A 21,233-nucleotide genomic window follows, 5' to 3' on the forward strand; every position below is an offset into this window, starting at 1 on the left:
GTTGTGGCTGCGTGGTGTTATCAGTGTCCTTGTGGGATGTGTCAACCACATGACGACTCAGACCAGGTGTGTGCGTGCTATTCAGGCTGAGTGGATTGACACACTCTGCTGAAGGCTGACAAAGGGAGAAGTAGATATTGCACCAAGTTTGTTTGGGTGGAGGCCATCCGGTTTAAACAGTTGGCTGTGCTCGGCTGTGCTCTGAGCTGAAAGCCGCTGTCTGCTTAATGTTTCAAATCTGTTCTCAAGATGTATAGGGGGTGGTAGAATACTGCCGGTTCCCGCCTCCTTTTTCCCGATCTACAAATTACGTTACATTGGTGCCGAAACCCGGGAGGAAGGAGGGACACGCTGTCAGAGATGCCATTTTTGTTTGTACTTCTCTTTTTCTCCTGGTTATGGGCAGACAGGAAGAGAGGGAAGTTTTATGTACCTAGAAAAAGATAATCCAAAAATAAAGTAATTTATAAATATTCTTGGGGTAGTTATTTTGGTTTTGTTTGTTATTTTGGCCTAGCTCTCCCCTGGGGCCCATTCTTCGTACGTCGCTAACTCAGTTAGCTGGATTTGATCATTGATGATTTGGCATGATCTTGGATTGTTTGGTTCTTCGAAGCTCATACTGGATTTGCTGTCATAGCAACAGGTCCGTAAACTTAAACCTGCTCGGGAGCAGCTTATTTCATGTAAACAGGATTAGATGGACAATAATTTTAAATAATAATAATTTTTAAAAAAAATTGAAAATAATATTATAATGTTGTGTAATCTATAATACTATAGACAGCCAGTTTTACTAATTGAAAGATTTATTCGTGATAAAATAACTTTATAACTGTATTATAGTCTTACACACATACAGTTAATCTCAAAGTGCATTAATTTGAGTGCTGACAGATATTATGGGAGTGGCTTGATGGAGCGCAGGAGATGCAGATAACATGATCTTGACCCTTAAGAAACTTTAATTAACGCTGTCACATAACAAATCTGCTTCAAAGATAAAATTACATGAATTGCTAACTACAACATTGAACTAAAAATGTAAAGCCTGTACAAATACTAGTAATTGTGAATATAAATAATTGGGAATCATGTAAAAAATAAAATAAAATAAAAACAAAAACAGTGCACATTTCATTTATCTATTATAAAATTTACGTAGTTTTGTTCACTTGGCTGTTTCCTTATAAAGGTCCAGAAATTTGTAAAGTTTTTCGTCAGGTGTCTTATTTAATTATATGATGTCATTACGTTGCTGTCTTGCCGCCAGCCAATCGCTGCATTGCTGATCGTGGTTTCGAGTATCGATACATCTGCCCTTTACGGGGAACACGAGAACGCGCAGTAATCTTAGACAATTTACTCCAGATATTTTAATCAAATACACAAATTCGTTTGAAGAACCAAATTAGCCAGAGATCAGTTATAACATTTAGAAGATCTGGCATCTTTCAAATCATCTCAGATTTAAGCGAGTTATGAAGAACGGGTCCCTGAAGTCTTTGTTCCCTATATGTTTGTTAACACTTCCTTTGAGATTATGGTTTCTGTTTATCTTTTCAAATTAAAAAGATATTAATTCAAATTGGTGTTTGTTGACTCTGGGACGGGAGGTTGGATTGCCCTGGCTCTCCAAGGTTTTTTTTTTTCCTTTAGATATTTTCTTATTTTTTTACTGGCTCCCCAGCCCTAGATGGGTAGGTATGTAACAATTAGGGGCTCATCTGTTCTTTTTTTTTTTGCTTATTTGAGACATTTGTTAATTGATTTAATAACTTGGAGATGTGTCTCTTGTTAGTGAATCAGTTATGAAATTTGCTGCTGAACACCATTTCAATGGGGAAGTCGTGGCCTAATGGTTAGAGAGTCGGATTCATAACCCAAAGGTTGCGGGTTCGAGTCTCGTACCGGCAGGGATTGTAGGTGGGGGGAGTGAATGTACAGCGCTCTCTCCCACCTTCAATACCACGACTGAGGTGCCCTTGAGCAAGGCACCGAACCCCCAACTGCTCCCCGGGCGCCGCAGCAAAAAAAATGGCTGCCCACTGCTCCGGGTGTGTGTTCACGGTGTGTGTGTGTTCACTGCTGTGTGTGTGCACTTTGGATGGGATAAATGCAGAGCACTAATTCCGAGTATGGGTCACCATACTTGGCCACATGTCACGTCACAATTTGTTGGCAAGTACTCCTTTCTCTACGAGTTTGTTTGGAAGTCTTTGAAATCTTGTGGGAGGGGCAAAGGCATTAATTGTAACAGTATGGATTTTGATTTGATAGAATTCTCTCTTAATCATACTACAGAAGTTTAATGATCGCTAATGGTACAATTAAAATAAGTATTTTTTAGATTTAATTTTAAAACTACATTGTTTTCTTTAACTGTAGAAGCTGCTAAATATATTCAGCCAACAGACTTGCTACTGCAGTAGTTTTGTTACTCTGAATTTAGTCTAAATCATTTAATGCACAGCTCTATTTTTTTTTAAAATTTACATCGGCTCGTCAGAGGTTTTGTTCCATCTGTTGCTTTATCACTGTCAATCACCGCATCGACTCGTAATTTACCCTAGTGTTTGTAATTCCTGAAACATTATACCGTACAGGCTGACTAGTAAAAGTTCATAAAGTACAACTTTAAACTGTACTTCTTAAAAATGGATGACGTGTACAGAGGAGAAACTGCATCTGCAGTCATCGGTCACTCTTGACCATCTGAAGAACCTCCATGAGAAGACAAAAGTATAAAGACTCTGCAAAAGGTGTGGAAAGCAGCAGCAGCAAAAAGAAAAAAAAATGACCAGGGTTTAAATTGGGCCGGGACCAACCGAGGCTCATTTAAATTTTAGGCGGAACACAGCGCAGCTCACAGCAACCAGCCATTTCAGTGCTGATTGAGTCAGTGTTCTGAACGAATCAGTTGAGGAAAGTTTCATTAGCCCATGCATAAACCTCAGATGAATCCGCCGTGTGAACGAATCATTTGAATGAACGACTCCCTCATTAAACACTCACTACTGGCACTTTAATTTAATTGAAAAGTACAATTTCCACCAACATTTCTAGTTTGTATATTCAAAAATACTTATGAGATTCTTTTATTTAAAGCAGTTGCATTTTTCAGCGTAAATTTAATTTGATAACAGATCACATTATTATAATTGAATTTATAGATCAAATGTAAGAACCTGAAATGAAAGTATTAATGAGTAGTGGGGAAAAAATAAAAAAATAAATAAAGTCACAGCTGATAGAAAACTTATGAGAATATTGCTTCAGAATAAATCATTTGCAATAGACAAAAACCACACACCTCAATCAACTCAAACCGCAATTATCTTTATTAGATGGGGGGGGGGCACGCACAGAGAAAGACAGAAATCTCTTAACTGTTTGAGCAAACATGGAAAACATGCCATATGAATAAAGCACTCAATTGAAAAGATCACCAGTAAGTGTTATGCAAAACGCCCATTTCAATAACCACTTCCCCCACCTTTAACACTTCCCCGACCATGACCACTTTCCCAACCACTTCCCCGACCAGGACCACTTTCCCGACCTTGACCACTTCCCTGACCACTTCCCCAGCCACTTCCCTGACCTTGACCACTTCCCCGACCACTCTTTTTTTTGTAAAGCCATCCTGGGTTTAAAACTATCCTAAGGGATGAATTCAAACCATAGATTGTAAAAACACATGGATGTAGTGTCCGTGACATCACTCGTAGTTTCCTGAAGAACATTTGAAGCCTAAAGTGGGCGGAGCTGACCACCACCATCTTGGCAGCACGTCACTCCCAGATAATCGAAAAAGGGCAAAAGGTGGGATGTGGGTGAAGCGGAGGTGCCTGGTTGCTGAAACCACGCCCGTCTATAGTGACAGCAGTGCAGCCGTGCAAAGACAAAACACCATAAATTTGGTTTGTCAAAAAAAAAAAAAGTTATTGATAATTTTGGGACATACATGACCTCCTTTATCATGTGTACAAGTACCTTGGAGAAAAGCCCCAGAGAAACCAAAGCAGAACACAGTATCATCAGTTACCGCTCTTTGATTTTGTTTTAGATTGCTCAAATTAGGTTACGGTGCTCTGCATTTGTTTAGCTGTTTGTCAATTACTGTGCAGGTCTGGAGTTATACGGTATTCTGCCTTTGTTTCACGGTCCATTAAAGTCTGCCGCATTTAAATTACAGTGCGACTGGTGTACTTTCATACATCTGTTGGCACTTCTTTAGACAAATTAAAATCACGATCTAACAAACTGTAAACAAGCAACAACTAGATAACTTGGCAACAATAACTAATCGTAAACCTTAAAAAAAAAAAAACCAACAAAAAAAACAAACAGATGCCAGCTGTCAGTCTGGGGCCGCCCACTTTAGCACGTGTGGTGAGGAGTCGAATGCCTCAACAGCGCATCACAAAATCAGTAACGGTTTGCAATTAAATCCATTTACTACCTTTTCTTGTAACGCTATAAAAATCCATTGCAAAGAATGTCATCGGAGAGGTTTAGTTCACAATCATTGAGCATTATTCCGGCTGGCGTTCACATCAATCCACAAGTTGTTCTTCTAGGTTAAGCTATTTTAATTCAGTTCAATGTAAAAAAAAAATAAAAAAATAAAAATATAGGCCAAGTAGGTCTTGCATCCTTTAATGTTAGCGAACATTGCAAATAAATTAGTTGCAAAACAGTATCCAGTCACATTTAACTTGGTCTGGTTGTTACGGTCAGAAAACTAAATAAATTTGAAACCACATTACTATACGTTATAGCCTAGCCAATGAGAACTAGATTTTATACAGATGTTCCTATAATGATTCTGTAAATGGTGATTCAGCACCCAAATATTGTATATAACGTTACTGCCTTTTGCCTTGGCGTGACATCACTTTTTGCAGACAGTGCAAAGGCAGAGTACCTACAATAACAGTAAAAATCAAGTTTGAGATCACTTATTAAAACATCTAATTGCCAGATTTCCAGTGTCCTGCCCATAATTTCTCTGGATAAACAAAAATCTTTAAAGCCATTTTTCTAAGTTTCACACTCTGGAGCAGAGCGGCAGTCCAACCGTCACTCAAGTGGCCACGCCCTTAATTATGCAGAATTTTAAGGCTTAATATAAATTTTAACGGATGAGTTAAACAAATTCACCCCCCTCACAGTTGTCATGAAGGGCAAAATTACCTATATAGACCAAAACCACTTTTTGTACCAGGCTGTAAAAATTCCTCAGCTGTAAAGTTGGGCATTTTAACATGGCAGGTCTATGGCACTGACTCCCTTTTAGAGCCGGCCTCTAGCGGCCAGTCGATGAACTGCAGTTTTAAGTAACTTCCATATTGGTTTCAAGTGAGACCGGGAGGTTGGCGCTTGATTCAAACCTACTTAACAACATAAATACCTTTATATGGAACCCTACAGTAACGTCCACATCCATTGCTGCAGCACTTCTCATTGTTGGGACAGTTGGAGTCACTGTTACAGGACGTGGTACACGATTTTATTCCAGATGATTGGGGTGGACACACTCCAGGCTTTGCTATCATTCAGACCCAAGACAGAAAGAATCACTGAATGCTGAACATCTTCACTTAAATGAAGTTTTTAAAATAACATTTCAGTCTCTGTTTAAAGACATATTGAACTCAATGTGTTACTTTTTTTAGGACCCCTAGAGGGTTCAAGAGGATCACTAGGGGAGGCCAGGGAGTGCGGTTTCAGCATTTGGAAAGCAGGGGTTTTGCAATACGCGTCTCAAACCTTAATAAATTTTACATTTATCTGCTTCCAAAAAACAAAACAAAAAAAAAAACAAAGTTAAAACCTACTACTCATCGCTAAACTGTGAGTCACTTATTTCTGCATTTCTTCAGACTGTGTAATTAAGTTAACAGATATTCTCACCTGTGGTTTTTCCTGGAGTAGCGTCTGTAATGCTCAAATATCCAGACAGACACAAAACAGCAATCAACGAGCAATACACTCGAGCTGTCATCCTCCCGATCTGTGATCTCACAATGATCTCTGCTGGAAAACGCGCTGAATTGGTGCGTCAGGAGCAGCGGACAGTGAAGCGCACAAAGTTAAAACGAATAACCGTGTTGCTGCAACATAAACCTCTGTAAAATGGGGTTTTAAAGATCCAAGGAGATCAGGTCAACTCCAACCCTGATCAAACTCACCTGTCTGTAGTTTGCTAGTAATCTGGAAGACCTTGATTAGCTTGTTCAGGTGTGTTTGATTGGGGTATTACCTATATAGACCAAAACCACTTTTTGTACCAGGCTGTAAAAATTCCTCAGCTGTAAAGTTGGGCATTTTAACATGGCAGGTCTATGGCACTGACTCCCTTTTAGAGCCGGCCTCTAGCGGCCAGTCGATGAACTGCAGTTTTAAGTAACTTCCATATTGGTTTCAAGTGAGACCGGGAGGTTGGCGCTTGATTCAAACCTACTTAACAACATAAATACCTTTATATGGAACCGTACAGTAACGTCCACATCCATTGCTGCAGCACTTCTCATTGTTGGGACAGTTGGAGTCACTGTTACAGGACGTGGTACACGATTTTATTCCAGATGATTGGGGTGGACACACTCCAGGCTTTGCTATCATTCAGACCAAAGACAGAAAGAATCACTGAATGCTGAACATCTTCACTTAAATGAAGTTTTTAAAATAACATTTCAGTCTCTGTTTAAAGACATATTGAACTCAATGTGTTACTTTTTTTAGGACCCCTAGAGGGTTCAAGAGGATCACTAGGGGAGGCCAGGGAGTGCGGTTTCAGCATTTGGAAAGCAGGGGTTTTGCAATATGCGTCTCAAACCTTAATAAATTTTACATTTATCTGCTTCCAAAAAAAAACAAAAAAAAAAAACAAAGTTAAAACCTACTACTCATCGCTAAACTGTGAGTCACTTATTTCTGCATTTCTTCAGACTGTGTAATTAAGTTAACAGATATTCTCACCTGTGGTTTTTCCTGGAGTAGCGTCTGTAATGCTCAAATATCCAGACAGACACAAAACAGCAATCAACGAGCAATACACTCGAGCTGTCATCCTCCCGATCGATGATCTCACAATGATCTCTGCTGGAAAACGCGCTGAATTGGTGCGTCAGGAGCAGCGGACAGTGAAGCGCACAAAGTTAAAACGAATAACCGTGTTACTGCAACATAAACCTCTGTAAAATGGGGTTTTAAAGATCCAAGAAGATCAGGTCAACTCCAACCCTGATCAAACTCACCTGTCTGTAGCTTTCTAGTAATCTGGAAGACCTTGATTAGCTTGTTCAGGTGGGTTTGATTGGGGTAAGATGAGCTGAACGCTGCGTTCACGCCATGTCATAATAATTAAGGAAGCCTAATTACGAGAGGATTGTGCGTTTCTATGGCGACACCGGGTGCTTCTCAATTCTTATTTGTGCATCCTCGCTTCCTTTCCTCGCGTCTTAGCTCCACCCCTTCAGGATGCGAGGGAAGGACGCAAGGATCCTGGAGTAGCGTCTGTAATGCTCAAATATCCAGACAGACACAAAACAGCAATCAACGAGCAATACACTCGAGCTGTCATCCTCCCGATCTGTGATCTCACAATGATCTCTGCTGGAAAATGCGCTGAATTGGTGCGTCAGGAGCAGCGGACAGTGAAGCGCACAAAGTTAAAACGAATAACCGTGTTGCTGCAACATAAACCTCTGTAAAATGGGGTTTTAAAGATCCAAGAAGATCAGGTAAACTCCACCTGTGGTTTTTCCTGGAGTAGCGTCTGTAATGCTCAAATATCCAGACAGACACAAAACAGCAATCAACGAGCAATACACTCGAGCTGTCATCCTCCCGATCTGTGATCTCACAATGACCTCTGCTGGAAAATGCGCTGAATTGGTGCGTCAGGAGCAGCGGACAGTGACGCGCACAAAACTAAAACGAATAACCGTATTGCTGCAACATAAACCGCTATAAAATGGGGGTTTAAAGATCCAAGGAGCTCAGGTCAACTCCAACCCTGATCAAACTCACCTGTCTGTAGCTTTCTAGTAATCTGGAAGACCTTGATTAGCTTGTTCAGGTGTGTTTGATTGGGGTAGATGAGCTGAAGATGAGCGTTCACGCCATGTCATAATAATTAAGGAAGCCTAATTACGAGAGGATTGTGCGTTTCTATGGCGACACCGGGTGCTTCTCAATTCTTATTTGTGCGTCCTCGCTTGCTTTCCTCGCGTCTTAGCTCCACCCCTTCAGGATGCGAGGGAAGGACGCAAGGAAAAGACGCGAGGATGGAGGAATTGAATCAAGTGAAATGACATATCCTCGCTCCCTTTAGCATCACTTCAAAGCGTTATCAGCTGCGCTAAAGGGATCTGTCCTTATGTTGTTAAAGTTTGTTATTTAAGACATTCATAATAAATATGAATAAAGCAAGATGCCCTGTTTGAAATACATGACGTGTGGTTTATTTAAACTGAAACAGATGTGAAGGGGGAGGAAAATGTATACGTGCATCAGGTTTTTGTATGAAAAACACTTCCGCAAAGGATACAGTGTGTACAGGATACTCGCTCATCACTCCTCTGGAAGCCTCCTCACTCCTCGATCCTCGCGGTGCAATTGCGTTCGAAACCGCAAGTAGTTACTTAACGAGCGCTAAAAGAGCACGTACTCTACAGCCAAACCTTGTTGAGTATGAATGCGATCCGGACATCATCGCCATGTTGACGTTATCATGTGATCTACGACGTAATAACAAGCGAAACAACTTTTCATTTAATTCATCTGTCTGTAAATGTTTTGATGTTGATGAAATCTGCTCATTTTGTGGTCTTGTTGAAGAAACAGCTGCCCTTTTATTGTGACTGTAGTATAGGCAATACATTTTTTTGTACTCTACTAATATGACCCACAGTTTTATCCTTTAAGATATTATATTTTATTATGAAAACCTCAAATTGTTGCTTTTTGAATATGTTGATTTCTTTTTATGTGCACATTTTTTTTTCATCCACAAGCAAAACTGGCTTAAATCTTTTTTCTCCTCTTTTTCTTGTTGAGTTTAACTCTCTTTGTTTCATCCCTCAGGCTTATAAATAGCAACAACAACAACAAATGCAATTTTTCCCATGCATTATGATTATATGAACATTATGATTATTCAAAGATATTTACCCTTGTGTGCCTTTTTTTCTGTGTATATGTTCTCATACTATGATGTACGCAAACCCATTATAATTATGTTTATGAGTGTTCATTGTTAAAGATACAATCATCTTTCCCTGAACTTGTGTGTAGTTATAAATTATGCAGTAATAAAGAAGATAAGAGGGACAGGGGCACTAACACCTCATAGCATCAGTAACTCCACAACCCTACCTACGTTTTTCCTCAGCTGCACAAAGACAACGTCGGGCAGCTGCTTGAAGATCTCGCCTTTGGAGAAGACTGTTGATATTATACTCAAAAAAATGTAAGAATTACTACTTAAAAGGGGTCATCGGATGCAAAATTCACTTTTCAAGTTGTTTGAACATAAATGTATGTTGGAAGTGTGTGTACACATCCATCCTATAATTATAAAAATCAATCCAGTGTTTTTTTTTAAATCCCTATTTTAAAATCCCCTTTCTCAAACCAGGCTGTTCTGAGATTCCTGTCAGAATGAACAACCTCTGCTGGGCCTTTTTAACAGTGGAGTCAATGTGAGTGTCCCACTTCAGGTCCTGAGAGATGGTGGTGCCCAGGAATCTGAATGACTCCACTGCAGCCACAGTGCTGTCCATGATTGTGAGTGGGGGGAGTGCAGGGTGGTTTCTCCTTTAGTCCACGATCATCTCCACTGTTTTGAGGGTGTTCAGCTCCAGGTTGTTAAGACTGCACCAGACAGCCAGCTCTTTAACCTCCTGTCTGTAAGCAGACTCATCTCCGTCCTGGATGAGACCAATGACTGTAGTGTCATCTGCAAACTTCAGGAGCTTGACAGAGGTGCCTTTAGAGGTGCAGTCGTTGGTGTAGAGGGAGAAGAGCAGTGGGGAGAGGACGCAACCCTGAGGGGCGCCAGTGCTGGTGGCGCGGCTGTTGGATGTGATGTTACCAATTCTCACTAGCTGTCGCCTATCTGTCAGAAACCTGGTGATCTATTGGCAGATAGAGCTAGGGACAGAGAGCTGGGTTAGTTTGGTCTGGAGGAGTGTTGGGATGATGGTGTTGAAAGCGGAGCAAAAGTCCACAAACAGGATCCTCACATAAATCCTTGTTTTGTCCAGATGTTGCAGGATGAAGTGCAGTCGCATGTTGACTGCATCATCCACGGACCTGTTTGCTCTGTAAGCAAACTGCAGGGGTTCAAGAAAGGGTCCAGTAATGTCCTTCAGATAAGCCAACACCAACCTCTCAAATGTCTTCATGACCACAGACGTTAGGGCCACAGGTCTGTAGTCATTAAGTCCTGTTATCTTGGGTTTCTTTGGGACGGGGATGATGGTGGAGCGTTTGAAGCAGGCAGGGACTTTGCACAGCTCCAGTGATCTGTTGAAGATCTGTGAGAAGATGGGGGCCAGCTGGTCAGCGCAGGTTTTCAGACAGGCTGGTGTCACACCGTCTGGGCCTGGTGCTTTTCTTCTCTTGTTCTTTCTGAAGACCTGGCGCACATCATCCTCACTGATCTGAAACGTAGGAGTGGGGGAGAGGGGGGTTGCAGGAGGTGTTGATGGTTGTGTGGAGAGATGTTCAGAGCGGGTGTGGGGTGTTAGACTGGGAGTTTCAAATCTACAGTAAAACTCATTCAGGTCTTCAGCAAGTTGTTGATTGGCCTCAGTGCTGGGGGATGGTGTCTTGTAGTTGGTGATGTCTTTCAGGCCTTTCCACACTGATGCAGGGTCATTGGCAGAAAACTGGTGTTCTAGTTTTTTAGCGTAGTTCCTCTTGGCCACTCTAATCTCCTTATTCAGTGTGTTTCTGGCCTGATTGTACAAGACTCTGTCCCCCCTTTTGTAGGCGTCCTCTTTGGCCTGACGAAGATGACGAAGTTTTGCTGTAAACCATGGCTTATCATTGTTGAATGTTAAATGAGTCCTGGTAGGGATGCACATGTCATCACAGAAACTGATATATGATGTTACAGATTCCGTGAGCTCGTCCAGATCGTTGGTGGCAGCTTCAAAAATATTCCAATCAGTGCAGTCGAAACAGGCTTGTAATGCCCGTTCTGTTTCGTTGGTCCATCTCTTTACAGACTTTACTACAGGTTTAGCAGATTTAAGTTTATGCCTGTAAGTCGGTATAAGATGAACCAGGCAGTGGTCAGAGAGTCCTACAGCTGCTCTGGGGACCGAGCGATATGCATCCTTTATTGTGGAGTAACAATGGTCCAGTATATTACTGTCTCTGGTGGGACATGTAACATGCTGTCTGTATTTTGGCAATTCACGGGAAAGATTTGCTTTATTAAAGTCCCCGAGAATGATTAAAACAGAGTCCGGGTGTTGTTGCTCTGTCTCTGTGATCTGATCAGCGAGTTTCTGTAAAGCTGAGCTCACGTGCGCTTGCGGAGGAATGTAAACACGAGAATGAACGAGTGAAACTCCCGCGGCGAATTGAATGGCTTACAGTTAATGAAAAGCGCGTCTAGATCAGAACAGCACATCTTCTTTAACGCTGTAACATCTGTACACTACCTTTTGTTGATGTAAAAACATGTCCCGCTGCCGCGCGATTTCCCCATTGATTCTGCTTCGCGGTCTGCTCTAAACAGGTGAAAGCCGGGCAGTTGTAGCACGCTGTCCGGAATGGCGTAATTCAGCCAGGTTTCCGTGAAACACAGAGCAGCAGAGTGTGAGAAATCCTTATTTGTCCGGGAGAGCAGAAAAAGTTCATCCGTTTTGTTGGGTAGAGAGCTGAAATTCGCCAGATGGATGCTAGGCAGCGCCGTTCTGAATCCGCGCTTCCTGAGCTTCACAAGTGCGCCGGCTCGCTTACCCCGTCTGCACGTCCTGAAGCGCTTGATCAGCACCGCTGCTCCGCCAACTACAACGTTCAGCAAAACGTCCGAATAAACTAAATCCGGTAGAAGATTGTGTGGTGTGTACTGCCGAATGTTCAGCAGCTCATCCCTGGTAAAACTGATCGTGTTTGAGAAACAAAAACCAGGAAAAACTAACAAAAACAGTACAAACACTGGAGAGCCAAACACTGAGGCTGCCGTCTGCGGCGCCATCGCATAGCATACCTTATTCTGATGAAGCAGCTGACCACCGTGTCCACCTTCACCTGTATTTGCCGTCCATCACAACCCTCATTGCTGTAGTCAGACTGGAATCTGATCATGGATGGGAAAGGGACATCGAGGCTGTCCTTGCCTGAGTACAAAGAGAGGATGAGGAAGACCATGATGATGCCCCCCTGAACCACACAATCATGAGGCAAGAGCGGGAGAACATGTGCGGGACAATCTGGCTATCGCTGTGTGTCTGCTCCATTCGTGGGCTGCTCTCCATGAGCACCACTACCTATAAAACAATTAAACAGAGTAAAACGTTTTACATCTCATGGTGTCAGCATTCCATTTCTTGCTAAATTTAATTTAATATGTTTACAATTACATGCTTATTTTTGATATAGCTTCATTACTTATGTGGTGTAGTAGGCTAAACCACTGAACTGACGGGGGCTTGAGACCCTGCATTGATTACCGGACCCTGAACTCTCAAACTATCAAGCTGCCATACCCACTTCCCCTGGTCCCGGCTGCCCTCGAGGAACTTCGTGGAGCTCGCATTTTCTCCAAGCTGGACCTGCGGTGCGCATACAACCTTGTTCGCATCCGGGAGGGTGACGAGTGGAAAACAGCCTTCATTACTCCATCTGGCCACTAGGAGTACCAGGTCATACTCTACGGCCTTGTTAACTCACCGTCAGTCTTCCAGGGGTTCATGAACGAGGTTTTCCGGTAGTTCCTCCATCGTTTTGTGATTGTCTACATCGACGACATCCTGATATATTCCTGGAACCTGGCCGAACATCGCCAACATGTGACGCAGGTCCTAGAGCAGCTCAGGAAATACCACCTCTACCTGAAGCTTGTGAAATGCTAGTTCCACCGGACCACAGTCCAGTTCCTCAGCTACGTCATCAGTCCCGAAGGTATCCAGACGGACCAGGGGAAAGTCTAAACAATCCATGAGTGGCCTCAGCCCCAATCAGTCAAATAACTCCAGTGATTCCTTGGACTTTCCAACTTCTACCGTCGCTTCATCAAGAACATCAGTCTCCTCACGGCACCCCTAACCTCATTGCTCCGCGGAAAGCCCAAGTCTCTGTCCTGGAGCCCCAAAGCCCAAGCCTCCTTTCAACTCCTCAAGGAAGCCTTCAGCACTGCTCCCGTCCTCAAACACCTGGACCCGCAACTCCCTTTCATCGTCGAAGTGGATGCTTCAACCACGGCAGTGGGAGCAGTGCTTTCTCAATATAACGGTGAGCCTCTTCGTCTCCACCCTTGCTCCTATTTCTCAAGGAAACTCACCCCAGCAGAGCAGAACTATGAAACTGGTAACTGGGAACTGCTCGTGAACAAACTGGCTCTAGAAGAGTGGCGGCACTGGCTGGAGGGAGCTCAACACGCCTACACAGTGATTACCGATCACAAGAACCTAGAATATCTACAAAGTGCCAAAAGACTCAACCCATGACAAGCACGCTGGGCACTCTTCTTCACCAGATTTAATTTCTCCATCAGTTATAGACCTGGTGAGCGTAATGTTAAAGCTGACTCCCTCTCTCGCATCCATTCCTTGGATGCTCCCACCAAACCGGAACCCATCCTCCCTCCAGCCATCAAGGTCTGTCCCATCCAATGGGACCTTGACGATCAGATCCACATCACCACCCGCTCCGAGCCTGCTCCACTGGGAGGCCCAGAAAGGGAAAACCTATGTTCCATCCTCCCTGCGTCAATCCCTTCTTGGCTCGCTTCATGAGTCTCCGGGATCTGGACATCCAGGCAGCCAGCGCACCCTCTCGCTCCTTCAGGCTCATTACTGGTGGCCCAGTATGACCCAGGATGTCATCCAGTACGTCCACAGCTGCTCGGTCTGTGCCATATCCAAGACCCCTAGGCAGCTCCCGTTTGGAAAACTGGTCCTGTTGCCAATCCCACGGAGACCCTGGTCACACGTTGGTGTTAACTTTGTCACGGATCTTCCCATCTCGGAAGGTAACACCTGTATTCTGGTTGCCGTTGACTGATTCTTGAAGGCATGCCGTCTGATCCCTCTCAAGGGTCTCCCTACGGCCATGGAGACAGCAGAAAGTTTATTCCACTATGTCTTCAGAAATTATGGCATCCCAGAAGATATCGTCTCTGACAGGGGACCTCAGTTCATCTCCCATGTCTGGAGAGCATTCTGCAAGCTCCTAGGGGTCACGGTCAGCCTGTCGTCAGGATACCACCCACAGACCAACGGCCAGATTGAGCGAAAGATCCAAGAGCTCGGACGGTACCTCAGGTCATACTGCCATGAAGATCAGCACAGCTGGAGTCAGTTCCTCCCATGGACCGAGTATGCACAGAACTCCCTCAAGCAGAACACCACAGTATTCACACCGTGGATGGAGGAACCCTCCGAAGTTCCAGCTGTGGACCACTGGTTCCGGGTGAGCGAGAGGGTCTGGGACGCAACTCACGTCCAACTCCAGCAGGCAGTGAGGAGACACAAGGACTTTGCAGACTCTCGCCGTTCCAACGCACCAGTCTATCATCCAGGAGATAGAGTCTGGCTCTCCACGAGGGATCTACGTCTCAGCCTGTCTTGCAAGAAGCTGAGTGACCTCAGCTACCACAGTCCCCGCCCCCAACGCTCACCAGATCACACTCACCCGACTACTGATTGCACACACCTGTCCATGCTCATCACGCTCCCTATATCAGTGCACAGATCCCTCAGCTTATTGTCTGGTCTACCATTTGCCATGTCAAGCTTACCTGACTCCCTACCTGGATACTTACCTCGACGGTCCTCCAACGTCTCCATTCCCGCTGTTCCTTCTGCTCCATCACTCCACCGCTCCTGGGACTACCTGCAATACAGAGACTGAATCACCGCACAGATAAGAACCTTGATCTCATTCCATACCCATCTTAATTACCATTGGACTCTTGCTCTGTATACATCTGTCGAAAGCAGTAAACCGGTTGAGTCGTATCACTTACCTCAGCTTCCTAGTGTGATTGCTGACATATGTAAAAATGTTATATTTGCACAATGATTTGAATTTCAATCCAATTATTACTAAAACTAGTAAGAGATTTACCATGTGGTTACAAAGAGATTTGTCAATTCAGGGGCGGGTACTTCTTTCAAAAGCTGAAGGAATCTCTAGATCAGTCTATGCGTCGTTATCATTGGATATTCCCCATAAAGTTACCAAACAACTGGATAAAATGCTTATTGATTTTATCTGGTGAAACAAGTCACATTACCTGAGAATTTTTTTTAATACATTTCCAAAGATCATGGTGGTTTAGAGGTGTTGAGTTATGATACTCTAAACAATGTATTTAAAATAAATTGGCTTATTCAACATTTAAAGAATAAAGACAGTATTTGGAACTCATTTCACAACTATCTATTCAAGCAGTTGGGTGACCTCGAATTTTTGTTGAAGTTCAATTATTCAGTTGAAAAAATACCGGTTAAGCTTGCAAAATTTCGTAAACAAGCTCTTATGGCATGGACTCTGGCCTATAAACATAATTTCTCACCAAGGAGATACTATATTTGGAATAACAAAGACATCCTATACAAAAATAAATCTCTATTTTTTAATTGCTGGTTTGGATACAATATTATATTAGTTAGCCAGCTCTTAAACAATGATGGAGTTTTATTAACATATAAGGCATTTTTGAATAAATTTAAAGTACCAGTTAGACCTAAGGAATTTGCAGTTGTAATGGATTCATTCGTTGTTTGATTTTGGTTGATCTATTTCGGAGTAAGTGAACTCAGGATTTTGTTGTGTTCTTGAACAGAAAGAGAACTGAAGTTGTTTAAAACCTTTTGATTATTTCTGTCTTATATTATCTAGTATTTTTATGTTCCTTTTGATTTAAGGGAATTTAGGGGGAAGGTGCCATTTTTGTTTGTACTTCTCTTTTTCTCCTGGTTATGGGGCAGACAGGAAGAGAGGGAAGCTTTATGTACTTTATTTTTGGATTATCTTTTTCTAGGTCATTTATAAATATTCTTGGGGTAGTTATTTTGGTTTTGTTTGTTATTTTGGCCTAGCTCTCCCCTGGGGCCAGTTCTTCGTACGTCGCTAACTCAGTTAGCTGGATTTGATTGTTGATGATTTGGCATGATCTTGGATTGTTTGGTTCTTCGAAGCTCATCCTGAACTTGCTGTCATAGCAACAGGTCCGTAAGCTTAAACCTGCTAGGGAGCAGCTTATTTCATGTAAACAGGATTTGATTGGATCTTTAAGTGGAACTGATATTTATAATGTATCCCAGCCACTGCTACTCTATTACAAGTGTACCCTACTAATCCGGGAACAATAATTTAAAATAATAATAATAAAAAAATTAATTTGAAAAAATTATTATAATGTTGTGTAATCTATAATACTATAGACACAGCCAGTTTTACTCATTTAGATTTATTCATGATAAAATAACTTTATAATTGTATTAGAGTCTTACACACATACAGTTAATCTGAGTCGTGCATTAGAGTGCTGACAGATATTATGGGAGTGGCTTGATGGAGCGCAGGAGACGCAGATAACTTGATCTTGACCCGTAAGAAACTTTAATTAATGCCGTCACATAACAAATCTGCTTCAAAGATAAAATTACATGAATTGCTAACTACAACATTGAACTAAAAATGTAAAGCCTGTACAAATACTAGTAATTGTGAATATAAATAATTGGGAATCATGTAAAAAATAAAAATAAAAAAAATAAAATAAAAACAGTGCACATTTCATTTATCTATTATAAAATTTAAGTAGTTTTGTTTCCTTATAAAGGTCCAGAAATTTGTCAAGTTTTTCGTCAGGTGTCTTATTTAATGATATGACGTCATTACGTTGCTGTTTTGCCACCATTCAATCGCTGCATTGCTGATCGTGGTTTCGAGTATCGATAGGTTTTTTTTTTTCCCTTTAGATATTATTTATTTTCTTATTTTGTTACTGGCTCCCCAGCCCTAGATGCGTAGTTATGTAACAATTGGGGACTCGTCTGTCCTTTTTTTTTTCCCGCTTATTTGAGACATTTGTGTTAATTGATTTGATAACTTGGAGATGTGTCTCTTGTTAGTGAATCCGTTATGAAATTTGCTGCTGAACACCATTTAAATTGGTTGGCAAGTATTCCTTTCTCTACGAGTTTGTTTGGAAGTCTTTGAAATCTTGTGGGAGGGGCAAAAGCATTAATTGTAAGAGTATGGATTTTGATTTGATAGAATTCTCTCTTAATCCTACTACAGAACTTTATGATCGCTAATGGTACAATTAAATATTTAAGTATTTTTTTAGATTTAATTTAAAAATGTCTCAGGTTACTTATGTAACCATGGTTCCCTGAGTAGGGAACGAGACACTGCGTCCTCTAGGGGTCGCTATGGGTTTTAACTGTAGAAGCTGCTAAATATATTCAGCCAACATACTTGCTGCTGCTGTAGTTTTGTCACTCTGAATTTATTCTAAATCATTTAATGCACAGCTCCATTTTTTTTAAAATTTACATTGGCTCGTCAGATGTTTTGTTCCATCCGTTGCTTTATCACTGTCAATCACAGCATTGACTCGTAATTGACACTTGCTTTTGTAATTCCTGAATTGTTATACTGTATAGGCTTACTAGTAAAAGTTCAAAAAGTACAACTTTAAATTGTACTTCTTAAAAATGGATGACGGGTACAGAGGAGAAACTGACTGCAGCCCATGAGGCAGATGCATCGGTCACTCCTGCCCATCTGAAGAACCTCCATGAGAAGACAGAAAAGTATAAAGACTTTGCAAAAGGTGCAGAAAACAGCTGCAGCAAAAATGCAAGAAAAAAAAAAAAAAAGAAAAAAAAAAATGATTTTAACTTTCCTAAAACATAAGTATGGAACAGCAGATGCTGAAATGGTTGCCACTGATATGCTCATGTTTGCAAATTTTCTGTTGGGGTTTTATTTCTCACATTTTTGTATGATTTTCATTTTTTTGTAAATGATGCATTTCATATCTACAGTGAATGATATTGATTTTTGTACGCCACATAATTTCTAGGCCCCATAACCAGGGTTTAAATTGGGCCGTCCGAGGCTCATTTACATTTTAGGCGGAACACAATCGCACTTCACAGCAATCAGCCGATTCAATGCTGATTGATTCCGTGTTCTGAACGAATCAGTTGAGCAAAGTTTCATTAGCCCATGCATAAACATCTGATGAATCTGCCATTAGAACGAATCATTGGAATGAACGACTCAATGACTAACTCATTAAACACTCACTACTGGCAGTTTAATTTCATTAAAAAGTACAATTTCCACCATCATTTCTTGGTTGGGAGAGGAACTTACACAAAGCACCGCTGCCAGAAAGCAGTTGTGTGAAAACAGCCAAACTATACAAACCCCCCCCCCCCCCCCCCCCCCCTTTCTTTGAATATAAACATGGTCGTCATCTGCGTGCAAGTGATTCTGAGATACGGTAGGGTGCGAAGTGTCCATCACATGTACACTTCATTTTCCTGGGAAACGAGGGGGCATTTCCTGACCACTTCCTTGACCTTGACCACTTCCCCGACCACTTCCTTGACTACTTCCCTGACCACTTCCCCAGCCACTTCCCTGACCAGGACCACTTCCCCAGCCACTTCCCTGACCACTTCCCCAACCATGACCACTTTTCCAACCACTTCCCCGACCATTTCCTTGACCTCTTCCCTGACCATGTGGTTCATGGCATGCATGGCCACAGGTGGTTGGGCAACACTTCTGTGTGGCAGGACACTGGACATCATGGAAACAGCTTTCAGCACATGCTTGAATCTTCTTCGGTTTGGGACAGTGACCCGGCTTCACTGTATGGACACAGATAGACAGTTTTAGTCGGTGCATGACTGTATGCCACTTCAATATACAGCACGAAACACTCAAAGCAGAAATAGCAAGTTTTACCTACAGAGTGAATTATATTCCAAGTATTATTCCTCTATTGTTGTAAAGCCATCCTGGGTTTAAAACGGTCCTAAGGGATGAATTCAAACCATAGACTTTAAAAAAACATGGACGTAGTGTCCGTGACATCACTCGTAGTTTCCTAAAGAACATTTTTGAAGCCTAAAGTGGACGGAGCTGACCACCACCATCTTGGCAGCGCGTCACTCCCAGATAATCGAAAAGGGGCAAAAGGTGGGATGTGGGTGAAGCTGAGGTGCCTGGTTGCTGAAACCACGTCAGTCTATAGTGACAGCAGTGCTACCGTGCAAAGACAAAACATAAAGGAGTTATTGAAATTTTGGGACATATATGACCTCCTTTATCATGTGTACAAGTGTCTTGGAGAAAAGCCCCGGAGAAACCAAGGCAGAACACAGTATCATCAGTTACCGCTCTTTGACTTTGTTTTAGATCGCTCAAATTAAGTTACGGTGCTCTGCATTTGTTTTGCCATTTGTCAATTACTGTGCAGGTCTGGAGTTATACGGTATTCTGCCTTTGTTTAACGGGCCATTAAAGTCTGCCGCGTTTAAATTACAGAATGACTTGTGTAGTCGGAGTCGAATGCCATGACAGCGCATCACATAAAATCAGTAATTGTTCGCAATTAAATCAGTTTACTTCCTTTTCTTGTAACTCGATAAAAACCCATTGCAATGAACATCGGAGAGGTTTAATTCACAATCATTGAGCATTATTCCTGCTGGCGTTCACATCAATCCACAAGTTGTTCGAGTTTTTCACATGTAAACGTTTGTAGTGATTATATCAATCAATGTACAGTGAGTTGGATGGGTTCATATGTCCGATGGAAACTTTGAGTACTTATCGTTGTGCCTCGTGTCTCATGCGGTGAAATTAACATGTTGCTGCTGATGTAGCTTCAGATGGCTAAATGGAAAACACACAGTTACCCTTAATGAGAGTGAGTTTGTTTATTTTATGTTTTTCTTATTTCAGTGGTTTATGTCTGCAGTGTTTTCACCCTGTGTAATAATACATTTTGATGTATTCCTCAGGTATGTGATTTTCATGTTTATTTTTGTTATTTTGTTAACATGGAATTGTTACAAGTTGTATGGAGTTCAGCAGAAAATGGCTGACACTGCTGCGGTGGTTTATGTCTGCAGTGTTTTCACCCTGTGTAATAATACATTTTGATGTATTCCTCAGACACGATTATCATTGCTGCGGAGAATAAAAGAAAGAACAGACAACCAGAGTCTTGTGTGCGTCGTCCATTTAAAGTTTGTGACTGATGTGTTAAGGCCACATTGGGGACAACAATCGTTACATAAGCTATTTTCATTCAGTTCAATGTAAAAAAATAATAGGCCAAGTAGGTCTTGAATCCTTTAATGTTAGCGAACATTGCAAATTAGTTGCAAAACGGTATCCACTCACGTTTAACTTTTTGTCTGGTTGTTACGGTCAGAAAAATAAATAGAAACCACATTACTATGGTATAGCTTAGCCAATGATAACTAGATTTTATACAGAGGTTACTATAATAATTCTGTAAATGGTGATTCAGCACCCAAATATTGTATATAATGTTACTGCCTTTTGCCTTGGCGTGACAATTTTTTTCAGACAGTGCAAATGCAGAGTACCTATAATGGTAAAAATCAAGTTTGAGATCATTTTCATTAAAACATCTAATTGCCAGATTTCCAGTGTCCTACCCATAATACATTTTTCTGGATAAACAAGTCTTTAAAGCCATTTTTCTAAGTTTCACACTCTGGAGCAGAGCGGCAGTCCACCTGTTACTCAAGTGGCCACACCCTTAATTATGCAGAATTTTAAGGCGTAATATAATTTAAACAGATGAGTTAAACAAATTCACCCCCCTCACAGTTGTCATGAAGGGCAAAATTACCTATATAGACCAAAACCACTTTGTACCAGGCTGGAAACTTTTTCTGCTGTAAAGTTGGGCATTATAACATGGCAGGTCTATGGGACTGACTCCCTTTTGGAGCCAGCCTCTAGCGGCCAGT

General features: G+C 41.8%; 1 protein-coding gene and 1 long non-coding RNA gene across 51 annotated transcripts in view; both read right to left on the minus strand.

Annotated features, from left to right (window-relative positions):
• Positions 1–3,318: 3,318 nt before the first annotated feature.
• Positions 3,319–21,233, minus strand: part of LOC107729603 (glycine-rich cell wall structural protein 2-like) — a 41,470-nt gene continuing 23,555 nt past the window's right edge. For 6 of the 50 annotated variants that reach the window (XM_016540217.1, XM_016540225.1, XM_016540218.1 and 3 more), the window contains 3 exons: positions 18,776–18,895; positions 17,212–17,220; positions 3,319–3,626 (listed from right to left, as the gene is read on the minus strand). In XM_016540217.1, coding sequence (XP_016395703.1) covers positions 3,446–3,626; positions 17,212–17,220; positions 18,776–18,895 — 310 coding nt within the window. In that variant the 3' untranslated portion in view covers positions 3,319–3,445. Of the gene's footprint in view, positions 3,627–13,778; positions 13,784–17,211; positions 17,221–17,981; positions 17,984–18,775; positions 18,896–21,233 lie in introns of all 50 variants that reach the window. The other 44 variants (XM_016540234.1, XM_016540226.1, XM_016540214.1 and 41 more) reach the window with 39 other exon arrangements.
• Positions 18,987–21,233, minus strand: part of LOC107729607 (uncharacterized) — a 5,418-nt gene continuing 3,171 nt past the window's right edge. Inside the window, exon 3 of the long non-coding RNA XR_001638599.1 lies at positions 18,987–19,091. This is a non-coding gene — a long non-coding RNA (uncharacterized LOC107729607). The remainder of the gene's footprint in view (positions 19,092–21,233) is intronic.

This window comes from Sinocyclocheilus rhinocerous, unplaced genomic scaffold (genome assembly GCF_001515625.1).
Source record: "Sinocyclocheilus rhinocerous isolate Xijiao unplaced genomic scaffold, SAMN03320098_v1.1 scaffold3535, whole genome shotgun sequence".
In the NCBI taxonomy this organism is placed as follows: Eukaryota; Metazoa; Chordata; class Actinopteri; order Cypriniformes; family Cyprinidae; genus Sinocyclocheilus; species Sinocyclocheilus rhinocerous.